This window comes from Anabrus simplex, chromosome 1 (assembly GCF_040414725.1).
Source record: "Anabrus simplex isolate iqAnaSimp1 chromosome 1, ASM4041472v1, whole genome shotgun sequence".
Taxonomy (NCBI): domain Eukaryota; kingdom Metazoa; phylum Arthropoda; class Insecta; order Orthoptera; family Tettigoniidae; genus Anabrus; species Anabrus simplex.
In genome coordinates, this window is record NC_090265.1 from 646,931,702 (window position 1) to 646,944,936 (window position 13,235).

Consider the following 13,235-nt stretch of genomic DNA (forward strand, 5'->3'; position numbering starts at 1 on the left):
TTGTATTGTTAGTCGTCGAGAACGCTATTTTTATGTCATGCTTCTTGAATAAATTGGTAATTGCATAAATGTTGGGATTATTAAAGGTGAACCTTACGTACTTTTTTGTTTGCTCTGAATGTTTTGTTAAGTTTGTTTGTAGTTTATGCTTGCGTTTGGCAATTAATCCGTTAATGGTTTTTAAGTTAAAACCATTAATAAGGGCCTGCTGTCGAATGAAGGCTAATTCTTTATTTCTCTCTTTGTTGTTTAACGGGATTTCAAAAGCTCTGTTGATAAAACTGTGATACGCTGATTTTTTGTGTGAATCGGGGTGTAGGGAGTTACTATGAATGGTTGTTGGGGTGAATGTAGGTTTTCTATAAATACTAAAGTGAAATTCGTTGTCTTTTTTAGTTGTGATCACGTCTAAAAAATTAATCGAACCATTTTCTTCTTCTTCGACCGTAAACTGTATATTGGGGTCTAAGGTGTTCAACATGTGTAAAATGCTAGAACTGTCATTATGATCCTTGTCAATTATGGCGTACGTATCATCAACGTAGCGTACCCATAAATCAAGTCCTTGGATATGGTCTATAATGTAGGAATGTTCCAAGTAATCCAAGTAAATGTTTGCTAGTATGCCCGAGGCTGGAGCGCCCATGGGGAGGCCATCCTGCCGATAAGTCTTACCGTTAAACATAAAATAGTTCTGACTAAGGACGAATTCAAGGATAACCATAAATTCTTCTATTTCGGGTATGCTTACCTTTTTGTGTTCTAATAGGTTGGTTTTTATGATTTTAATAGCCTTCTCTATGGGGATATTGGTGTACATATCTTTTATATCGAAGGAACATACTGTGTGAGAGGATTTGAGTTTGAAGTCCTTAATTCTCTTGCAGAAATCGCTAGAATTTTTTACGGCTGTGTTGGCGTAGTAGACGTAATTTTGTGTTAAAAATCTATGAATGTATTGCGATGTTTTGTATGTAGGGCTCTTACGAAAGTTGATTATCGGTCTAATAGGTATGTCTTTTTTATGCAATTTGGGCAAAGCTCTTGCAGTAGGGAGTCCTGGGTTCATATTAATCAGCTTTTGTGATTCCTGCTCACTAAGAAGAAAGGTACTTTGTTTGAGTATACTTTTCAAGTTTCTCTGAATCTTTAGGGTGGGATCTTTACTCACTATTTTAAACTTGTTGTTATTAAAAAAGGTTTCGGTTTTCTCAATGTAATCGGATTTGTTCAGAATAACTATTGATTCTCCCTTATCTGCCTTGGTTACGACTACGTCGCTTTGCTTGATTTTCCGTTGTAATTCGTTATTTGCTCGAGTGTTCTGGATGTTATTCTTAAGACCGTTTATGAGGGACGGAATTTTTCTCTTAGCCTCATATCTCAAATCGTTCTGTATTTCAAATGGAAGGGTCTGAATGGCTGCTTCGGTTTCTGCTAAGGTAAGGGTTAACTCCTTACTTCTATTAGTAGCCTGCCAATTATATTTCGGGCCTTTACTCAAAATTTGCAATTCCTGTTCTGTAAAAACAGTTTTTGATAAATTTTCGACAGCAGGTGGGTGTGTGATTTGTCTAGTTGCTGATTTAAACTTTAACTCGTTCCCCTTCTTCGAACGATCTTCTTTTAGATTATCTAACTTATTATTTAAAGTAACCTGTTTCTTATCCATTAACTTTTTTATTTCTGCTAAATATGAGGAAAGAATTCCATTCTAACGGTAAAAGGGTGGTTGCCGCTTTGAGATGAGTGGTGTATAGTTCGTGATTAAGAAATTGTTTCTTTTTATACATGAATTTAATTTCCCTCTTTAACCAGGTTCGATTGACCATTTTTTGGGTTGCTGAGTGGTATTCTGAATGCAATTTTTTCTTTTGAGTTCCTTTTAGAAATTTAGGTATTAGGTCATTTTTAAGGCATTCTTTAAGAAAAACTATGTCTTTGCTGACTTTCGCTATTTTTACCTTTAACTTTAAGTAGGTGTTCGCAATATTTCCTGCCTGGTTGGCGTTCGTGTTACATACTATCCACTTCATATCCGTATCGACTATAAGATCCAATTAATTGAAGGAACAAGAATCCACCTGATCGATACTTTCACTTTTATTTAGCCTTAGGCTATTTCAATAGACATTAGATTAAAAGTTCAGAACATGTTTCGAATGCGTTGCATTCATCATCAGCTGCTTGCATTTGGCAAAAGTAAAAATTAGCTAAAAACAGTCTCACAATTTTCTTAAAACCTTAAAAACAAGTGTTAGTAGTGCGTATGTGAATGGTTGGGGGGGGGGGGGGGGAAGAGGGGGGGGATGCATTGAAGGCGTTTGTTAGTTAAACTAAGACTTATTATTAAAAATCTTAATGTTAAAAACACTGATGGACTAAAATACAGTTCACTATGAGTCTTGTGAATTTTCCATGAGTTCGTTGATTACTGAAGAACTTGTATGCACTATGTGAAGTATTTCTGTTGAGCTATTAGTAAAAAGTTTCCTTGAGAAGGCATCCGGTGTTTTCACGTCTCTTATCTCCTGTTGAGTGGAGAGGTGTGGCTTGTTTCGAATATGAAGTTTGCTAATTTGTAGTTTGTATGAAAACAGTTGGATCGTCTGTATCACGATCTGTAACTGGCAGGAAAAATGCGCCTGTTAGTTGGAGTTTGAAAGACGTAACGGATAATAAGTCTTTAAATGTAGGAAAGTATAAAAGTATGAACTTACCCTTGTCTTGCGTGTTAGTTTAACTTCCCGTGCTGCGGGAGTGGGTTTAATCCGGCTGCCTTCAGCCTTGTATTGTAACTGTGTGCTGTAGTTCGTGAGTTAGCCTGGTTAGGAGGGAGGGGAAATGCGGACGCGTCGTCATTTGCTATATCGGGCGGGGAGGAGGTTACTGCTTGTGACGTATCGGCCTTGTGATTGCTTGAAGTATGCGCTGGGCGTGTTTGCTTCCTTCGTAATAACTTAATGTATCTCAGTATGCATTCAAATAAGGGGTTCCTCTGTTCGTTTACTTCATTCAAATTCTTGTCCTTATTAAATGACTTGTCTAGAAGGATATGAATATTTTCCAGACTGTTCATTAACCTTCCCTTGTTTAGCGTATTGAGAATTACTAGGTCTTGTTTAATGTCTGTGAATCTATGGCCTGTTTCACTCATGTGTACTCCCATTGCTGAGAATCTTTTATGTTTCTCCGCGTTGACGTGTTCTAAGTACCTTATTGTGAAGTTACGTCCGGATTGCCCTATGTATGTGGCCTTGCACTGATTGCATGTCAGTTTATAAACACCTGAATCCTGGAACCGCTCCTCGCTATTTTGATTGACCATATTGTGGTTGAAAAATTTTTGTCTTGTATTGTTAGTCGTCGAGAACGCTATTTTTATGTCATGCTTCTTGAATAAATTGGTAATTGCATAAATGTTGGGATTATTAAAGGTGAACCTTACGTACTTTTTTGTTTGCTCTGAATGTTTTGTTAAGTTTGTTTGTAGTTTATGCTTGCGTTTGGCAATTAATCCGTTAATGGTTTTTAAGTTAAAACCATTAATAAGGGCCTGCTGTCGAATGAAGGCTAATTCTTTATTTCTCTCTTTGTTGTTTAACGGGATTTCAAAAGCTCTGTTGATAAAACTGTGATACGCTGATTTTTTGTGTGAATCGGGGTGTAGGGAGTTACTATGAATGGTTGTTGGGGTGAATGTAGGTTTTCTATAAATACTAAAGTGAAATTCGTTGTCTTTTTTAGTTGTGATCACGTCTAAAAAATTAATCGAACCATTTTCTTCTTCTTCGACCGTAAACTGTATATTGGGGTCTAAGGTGTTCAACATGTGTAAAATGCTAGAACTGTCATTATGATCCTTGTCAATTATGGCGTACGTATCATCAACGTAGCGTACCCATAAATCAAGTCCTTGGATATGGTCTATAATGTAGGAATGTTCCAAGTAATCCAAGTAAATGTTTGCTAGTATGCCCGAGGCTGGAGCGCCCATGGGGAGGCCATCCTGCCGATAAATCTTACCGTTAAACATAAAATAGTTCTGACTAAGGACGAATTCAAGGATAACCATAAATTCTTCTATTTCGGGTATGCTTACCTTTTTGTGTTCTAATAGGTTGGTTTTTATGATTTTAATAGCCTTCTCTATGGGGATATTGGTGTACATATCTTTTATATCGAAGGAACATACTGTGTGAGAGGATTTGAGTTTGAAGTCCTTAATTCTCTTGCAGAAATCGCTAGAATTTTTTACGGCTGTGTTGGCGTAGTAGACGTAATTTTGTGTTAAAAATCTATGAATGTATTGCGATGTTTTGTATGTAGGGCTCTTACGAAAGTTGATTATCGATCTAATAGGTATGTCTTTTTTATGCAATTTGGGCAAAGCTCTTGCAGTAGGGAGTCCTGGGTTCATATTAATCAGCTTTTGTGATTCCTGCTCACTAAGAAGAAAGGTACTTTGTTTGAGTATACTTTTCAAGTTTCTCTGAATCTGGAGAGTCGTACTTTTACGAATTCGCCTCATTTTAACGCAGTTTACCAATAATTAGAAATCACTTGTATAGACACGCATTAAAATCCGATTTACGCACTCGTTCGTACACGGGGCTAATAGATAGAGAGATGCCCTTAATATGAACCAACATCATACGAATGGCCTTTCTTGGTGCTAAACGGACAGCGAAACGTAGAAAGACGACAATGAGGCTCTATTCCCGAACAATGTTAACAATAATAATATGTAAAACGTGTTGCTGTAGTACACGATCAAGATATACTGTAGATGAGAACAGCCAAACACAATACTACCGTATTTTCTAGATTATTATAATAGTTATTTAGATTATTATTATTATTATTACCATAGTGATACGCTATGGTTATACCTTATGTATGAATAGGGCTTAACGTAATTAACATAAACAAATATGCAACGAAATAAAGAGCATATAAACGACAAGAGAAAATCGCCATATATCGTAGGTACATATGAAGTTAACATAATTATATATTACATATCCAAAGTGACCATAAACCGATAGTTCCATTCGCTTCCATGTCGCTGTGACTTGAGTGCGACTGAATTCAGTCAACTTATTTTGTGCTGACTGGACAGTGAAACGTGGAGAGATGCGTGGCGGGAATGCGACTGAATTCAGTCGACTTGTTTTGTGCTGACTGGACAGTGAAACGTGGAGAGATGCGTGGCGGGAATGCGACTGAATTCAGTCGACTTGTTTTTTAAAGTAGTCGACTGTTACGATAGTTTAAACTATCGACTAGTTCGATAGTTATCAGTCGATAGTGCCCATCTCTATTCCTTATTGTCCAGGCCTTCTTCTTTCTCCTCTTTTTTTTCATGGGGCCTCTAATTATTAGTTCCTAATTAGCGTCGACCTCATAAGATCTTTTGCTACCATGTTTTTCTTTCATTCCCACCTAGATATACCTGCTCCCTTCACAAAGCTGCAGGTTGTTCTTATTGGGTCTTCGTGGATTTTTTCTCTCTCTTCACCTGGTAGTCCTAGAGTGGAGAGTCTGATTCTACCAAGCGCCTCACATTCAAAAAGTATGTGTTCAGCTGATTCCTCTGCTTCATTGCATTTCCTACAGATATTGTTGTCCAGGCCTAATTTTCTTCTCACCGGGCGAGTTGGCCGTGCGCATAGAGGCGCGCGGCTGTGAGCTTGCATCCGGGAGATAGTAGGTTCGAATCCCACTATCGGCAGCCCTGAAAATGGTTTTCCGTGGTTTCCCATTTTCACACCAGGCAAATGCTGGGGCTGTACCTTAATTAAGGCCACGGTCGCTTCCTTCCAATTCCTAGGCCTTTCCTATCCCATCGTCGCCATAAGACCTATCTGTGTCGGTGCGACGTAAAGCCCGTAGCAAAAAAAAAAAATTTCTTCTCTTCTCTAAAATTTCCAACTCTTTAGTACCGTATCGAGATTTAAGGTCTCCATTTCAACCCTATTTTCAGCTTGTAAATATTCTATTTTCATCTTTTCCTCACTTTCTTAACATTCTAAGCGTCTTTTATAAAACAATCGCTTTATTTCAAGTACACTGTCAGTCTTCTTCCTCTTCAGCGATCTTGACTTCGTGACTTCATCAGCTGTTTTCGAGGTCGAAGCAAGAGCAGTGTGCAGATCAGCTGTTAGGAGGTCTATTGATTTGGATGTAGGAACCTTAAATAAAGTGCCAACAAATTTAACTTACGTAATACAAGACTAATGTGAGATTTCTTCACTTACTTGTTCAATACAACTTCATTCTGGGCTGGTATCTCTTCCAACAATATCAAATGCTCTGCAATAGCATGTGACTCATCAGAGGTAGAGACGGAAATAAAGTCATTGCCGCCGTCCAGCTCTGAAACAAAACAGCAAAGGACTATACACACACCTCATCAACAGGAACTTTCGTTGAAGTATGACAGCAAAATTAACTCGGTTTAAAAGGCAGACAATAACTAAATGATTTAGGTCTCTAAGGTAGCATCTTGCACAGTAAAATGCAGCTCACCTGACATAACCTCAGGATGAAAATTGGCGTAGTCGTCATATGGATTGCTTAGGGGGGAAAACTGGGCCTGCAGGGCAGCAATAAATTTATGTCCTGTCTCATTCGTGGTTGGGTTATTAGAATTACCACCTCTTGTCCTGCTCAGTTTAATCTTTAAAAAAAATGCATTTTGTTAATATTTGCGTTGTTTTTTTATAACAAAGTAACATTTCCGTATAGTTTACAACTGATCATGATCAAATGTTTTCTTCGTTTTCTTTTTTTTTTTTTATTCTCATAGCACAACTTTAATGTTTGCCATGACCGATTAGGCCAGTTTATGTTATGAGAATTAAAATCGGAGGCAACATTTTTCCTCACCTTCTGCTTTTGCGTGGATGTTATCGCATCTGTCATTTTTGAATCTATAATATGTTATATTTCCCCAAAACTATTTCAACTAGGAAATTCTTGTCCTCCGTGGAAAAATTAGGAGAACAGTCCTTTATCTGCTTAATTTCAGTCATTATGTTTTCTTCCTTTCACACAGCACACAGGAATACAAAGGATAACAGTCTCAAACTGCGCGCCACGACCAGCAATACTCAACTGTTTCTGCGAATTGCCAAATGGTCACATATGAACTGAGATCAAAACTAAACTTTGATTAGTTGATCCTAGATTATTGTTATACAACTCGGCATCGGTCTGAGTTATCTGTGCATATATTCTGGGAAACATGGGATGCTCTTAAGAGAGAAAGAGCATGCCAACACTGTAATAAATGGAGACACATCTTTCTTAAACATTCTACCCAGCTCGCTGGAAGGAATTCATGATGATGAAGCATATATTCGGCAATGAAATAAGTTAGGTACAGTATTTATAAAACACAATGCAAAGAATTTAATGTAGAGAAACATAAGAAGTGTTAATAATAATGTTATTTGCTTTACATCCCACTAATTACTTTTACGGTTTTCAGAGACGCCGAGGTGCAGAATTTAGTCCCGTGGGAGTTCTTTTACATGCCAGTAAATTACCAACACAAGGCTGACATATTTGAGCACCTTCAAATACCACCAGACTGAGCCAGGATCGAACCTGCCAAGTTGGGGTCAGAAGGCCAGCGCCTCAACCATCTGAACCACTCAGCCCGGCAAAGAAGTGTTGGAAATGAATTTCAGTGTGAACTGTGCACTTTGGTGATGTCGGTTGGGAATCACTAACAGAGTCAGATCACTCTGTAGGTATTATTTACATTTTTTTCCTAAGCTTCCTCAGTTAGACAACTGTCGATTGGAGGGAACAGAATATGATTATATTCTTTATAAAATCATTTTTTAAATCTGTCTTGATTGTTCAGAAGTTGGTTGCCTTATGAAATCGCCTTCCTTTCACTACAGTAGCCAACACACTGGGAATTCTGTTTGAAATTTGTAGTGCGATAATCAAGTGACTTGTTCATTGACTTCTCACCTAGGCAGCTTTGGTCCGAATTGCAGCAAATGCGTATATTAATTTCAAATGTCCATGTGATTCAGATTCTATATTCCACTTTAAAAAAAGGGCAATCTATGGCTATGATTGGATTGTGAAATTACTGGTCATGCAAATGTGAAAGCTTGTTTCCTTCTGATTGAAACTTGATCATGGTACTTTCATACTTTCTTTTGGTGCAGTGCACCACCCCAATTGAACTTAAATTTTTATATGATTAGTTTGAATTTCATCTTACAAGTATGCAGCTCTACGAGCAATGGGCAACCTGGTTCTCTCTTGCCCCCGGGTGCTCATATGACAGGAATAAAATTCCTGCTGCTATCTGTGTTAAGATAGGAATCTATGGGAACATTTGCCAATTGATCATGGACTTCTGTCCATTGTATTTTTATGTTCCAACATAAACCTCTCTTGTTTGTTGTGTTGTAATTTACCTGGAATGTAATTTATGTAATCTAATTTTTCTATTACTCTTACATCAAACACTGCTATCATCATATCTACAGATCACATACTGTGCTTAAATATAAATAATGATTTCTTTTTTCCTTTACAGATTGGTTCACAGGGTATGGCTGTCAAAAATTTCCTCTAAAGGATCTAATGTACCGTACTACTTCAGATGCATATGGATGGTACCCACCAAACATGGATACTTTTCCTACAGAGTACTTCCCATTAATCTGAGACTTCACAAATAATCTTGCTGCTGTTGCTGAAAAGTACAGAAATTTCTCTCTGAATACTGCTCTTGATAGTTCTATTGCACCGTAATTGTAATTGCTGAGCCTTTACTTTATTTTAGTTGCCTTTAAGTGTTATGGATAAACTTCTTGTTACGACAACAAAATAAAACATCTTATTTTTCATTTTCATTGCATACAGAATTGGATTTGTTTAGGAATATTGAGAAACTGAGTTGTCCTTATTTATGTATAATTCTTACTGTTCATCAGAAATCACTAGCGGTAAAAAAGGTTTTTCACAGCTCTTGTAAAGACACAATAGTACCTAGCAAGATTATATTTCAGTTGACTGATTACTGTAAAAGATTATGTGTATCAGGCAAATTATACAAATAATCTCATTAAAAACCATGACCATTGTAATAATTTTCAGATTCATTTCCATCAAATATATTAAATATATATGCCTTCAAATATCTTAGCTCAACCATCACTTCCAATGGGACCCTCAGTACTGAAACAGCCTAGCGTGTCAATAAATGCATGGCTGAATTGGCTGTCTATGACTGGTGCGCTCTGTGACAAGAAAATACCTGAGTGGTTAAAGTAAAATATATATGACTGTCATCCATCCAGTTGCACTATATGGTGCAGAGTGTTGGCCTGCAACAAAGGAAGTAGAACATTGCCTAGCCGTTATGCAAACCAGAGTGCCTCACTGGACATTGGGCCTGACACTCCACTATCATGTCACTAATGACGACACCCATTGTAGATATGAAATTGCACCAATCACACACAAGATGAGGGAAGGCCAGCTCTGATGGTATGGTCATGTGCTTCGAGCAGACAACAGGAAAAGGTTTGATCATGAAAGTTGCAGGAAGACTAATGCAGTGACGGCTCTACACCCTTCATAACGACCTAAAGATCGTAGGTCTACACCCTGACCAGACATATGTGATCATGCCAAGTGGAGAAAGAAAGCCAAGAAACCGGACTCCACCACACTGTGGGACAAACGCTGAGGAAGAAAAAGGATGAATATGCATTTTAAGCTTTGTCAGTTAGGCAGCCTTTAGTTGGCAGAAGAAGAATGACGTTTTACTCTAAATAAAGGATTGCAAGAAGTATTATCAACATGTGAAATAATTGCACTATTAACTTCTCAGCATGGAGTGCCGAGCACTGCTCGTCATGCAGTGAATATCACGCACGGTGGATTGACAAGCACTGCTTGCACGGTACACGGGTGTACTCTACTGCGATCTAGCAGATTACAGTCGAAGCTGTTTGTGTTTCAACTCATTTCTTCTTGAAGCGGAAGGTTTGAGCTTTCGAACAATATATCTCTACTCCTATTTCGATAGTGTTTTGTCACTGAAATTCAAGAGAGATTTCAAGAAATGTTTATATCTGCCACCAGGGACAAGCACTGAATTTGTCTGCTATCTGGCGACTACTATGCACACTTCTTACATTATACCTTAATTTCCTATTGGGAAAGAACCTGACTGTAAACAGAATCATAAATTTTATCAATTCAGAGCTCTTTTGAGACTGTTTTTTCCTGGCCTTTTTCCTTATCATATGCTGACTTGCATTGCGTCGGTCGTGAGTGGAGATGGCTTCTACAAGCAAGTGCAGGTTTTCGAGTGTGGAAATGGAGGATGTTTTAGAATAGTTGGGTGGTTCTGATGAAAGTTTGTTACGCTGTACGTGAAGTCCTCAGTTCAGAATAAGATAAGTTACGAGTGACAGTGCGCAGAATGGCAATGTGCATGTCACGGCTAATACATTTTGATGCAAAAACATCTAATTTCATGGGTCACATAGAACAGTTTATAGGGAACCCAGGACCTCAGAATGAAACAGTTGGGGAATGTGATGGTGTGGAGGTTTTTAAGATGTTCTTTACGGACAAGTTAGTGGAAATAATAGTTTGTGAAATGAATTTATATGCTGAGCAAAGAATCTGATCTATAGGGCTTATTACCACTTCATTCCAGAATGCGGGATTGGAAACCAGTCACAAAGGACGAGATATACATTGTGATTGCTCTTTATATGGTAATGGGTATAATACAAAAGCCTACACTACGAAGCTATTTTTCTGAAAACTCCATTCTGACCTTGCCAATTTTTCGGTCTGTTATTTCAGTGGATAGATTTGAGTCAATCAGTAATTTTATGCAATTCAACAACATTGAGACAGTTGATTAATACTGGGGACCATCCAAACTTTTTAAAAGAAATATAATCACTATAAAATATCTGTTTGTAGCACATGACACATCGTTTGTGTAGGAGCACATGAGCATCTACATAAAAATAATAATAATAATAATAATAATAATAATAATAATAATAATAATAATAATAAATGAAATAATAAAAAATGGGAAGGAAAATAGAAATAATATTGAAATAAAACCAAATATTTCTGGCATGTTTGCATTGCAGTAACTTTTAACTTACAGGTCTAACAATGACTATGGAAGGATTGTGGATCGTGGAAGGGACCCTAATGAGGCCATGAGATAGTATCTCATTGTGGGGAAAGAGAAACATGCAGCAACCACCCTTAAGCTCAAATGTTTTAAAAATTAACAAATAAAAAGATAGAAAATCAAATAAACCAAAACAAGAGAGAAAGGCAATTAAAGACATATTAAAAGGGATATTTAAATAATTCTATAATGTGCAAACTGTAATCTTCTGACAATATGGATAAAGTTTAACATGATTACAGTAATGCGAACAACACAACCAGTTAAATTATTGATTACAATGCATAAAATGTCCATACATCATATACTTTAATAACATGCCTAAAAGATTCCTAACCTTGTGTTTCTTATGTAATTTGAAAAGACATCTTTGCAAGAGTTTGCTGTTCCAATCCATGTATCAATACCTTTATGATACATGTGAGTACATTAATGTATCTATGATACTGTTACTTTGTAATGAATGCCTCAGTAACTTTAAATTCTTTTTAAAACAAAAAAGTTTTTGTTGATCCTCTTGCAGATTTCATCGTTATTGTTCTTCATGTTAAATTATTGTCCAATATCACATCCAAAAATTTGGTTGAATCATATAATGAGTTCCTGTCTTTTTTAAACATTCTTTAGTAAATTTTGGAGTCATTTACATTACATTTTTTAATCATAAAGTATTGTTTTACATGACCATTGATGACAGATCTGTCAAGTGTTACCGTTATATTAGAATTGTAAGTCAAATTACAAATATCATAAACATTTGAAATAATTCTACAGAACCTTGTGGTATATCTTTTTCAACCATGGTTGGAATTTATTAGAAGACTGAATAAGTATTCCTCATTATTCCTCATTATTTCTAAAACAAATTTTTGTTTCTTCAATTTCTTATTGGAATATAATATAATCAAATATACAGCCTTTAATATGATACCACATGTTTCCATTTTATGTAATTATTTAATGTAGATTGCTTGAATTTCCTTGCTGCAAGCAAAATTTTACACAATGTAATTAATAGTGTAATTACTTCTGATGTGTTTGAATAATATTAGGTAGTCTTAGATATAAGCATCACCTACAGTGTAAAATGTACAACAAAAAATGCTACAATATTATAAAAACTTTGCACTAAATGAATAAGTATATATTGTGTTACATTATTTTTTGAACTATAAATATATGACACAGATTCCATATATATATATAGATAGATAGATATATATAGATAGAGAGAGAGAGAGATTGTGTGTGTGTGTCTGTCTGTCTGTCTCTCTCTCTCTCTCAACAGGATGTGATAACATCATGACGCTAAAGCATGTTTATGGTTTGCCTCCAGAATTCCCTATGTGGCATGTAGTGGATCACATCTTGTAGGCTCTCTCTGATCAGACTTGAGAATGGGGGTAGGGTATAAAATTTGGGCCCCTATGAGTCAATGCCATGCAGAACATCATTATTCTCTGCGAAGTATGGCAAACTACAAAGTCTACTATCCGTTGCTGAATTTCTGATGGGAGTTTTTTTATTATTATTTTTAAACACCAAATGATCGTTATCCATTGGCATTTGATGAGTAGATGAAAATGAAATGAAAACCTACAACCTGTTTTCCAGTCATTGACCGGGTCAGGGATGGAATGAATGAAGCAGATATAGGCTATTAGTACGATGGGGTCGCCACTCCCAAAGTGATTTATTAATGACTGATAGATGCTATGAAATGAGAATGGAGAGTGTTGCTGGAATGAAAGATGACAGGGAAAACCGGAGTGCCCGGAGAAAAACCTGTCCCGCCTCTGCTTTGTTTGATGGGTAGATATTTTAAAAAAATGATATTTGTTTGTGGTGTCGACCTCTGTAAATCTTTTGCCACTACTTGCACCATATGAGATGAACCTGCGTGTAATTGTAATTGTGGAAGTGTAGTGTGTTGCATGTGAAAAAAGGAACGTTAAGGACGACACAAACACCCAGTCCCCAGGCCAGGGATATTAATCATTTACAATTAAAAAACCCTGACACGGCC

At 36.7% G+C, this 13,235-nt stretch overlaps 1 protein-coding gene across 1 annotated transcript in view; it reads left to right on the plus strand.

The window, feature by feature from the left end:
• Nucleotides 1–12,352, plus strand: part of LOC136871646 (uncharacterized) — a 33,388-nt gene extending 21,036 nt beyond the window's left edge. The window contains exon 4 of the mRNA XM_068225113.1: nucleotides 8,570–12,352. Within this exon, the coding sequence (XP_068081214.1) occupies nucleotides 8,570–8,700 (131 nt within the window). The 3' untranslated portion in view covers nucleotides 8,701–12,352. The remainder of the gene's footprint in view (nucleotides 1–8,569) is intronic.
• Nucleotides 12,353–13,235: the final 883 nt, after the last annotated feature.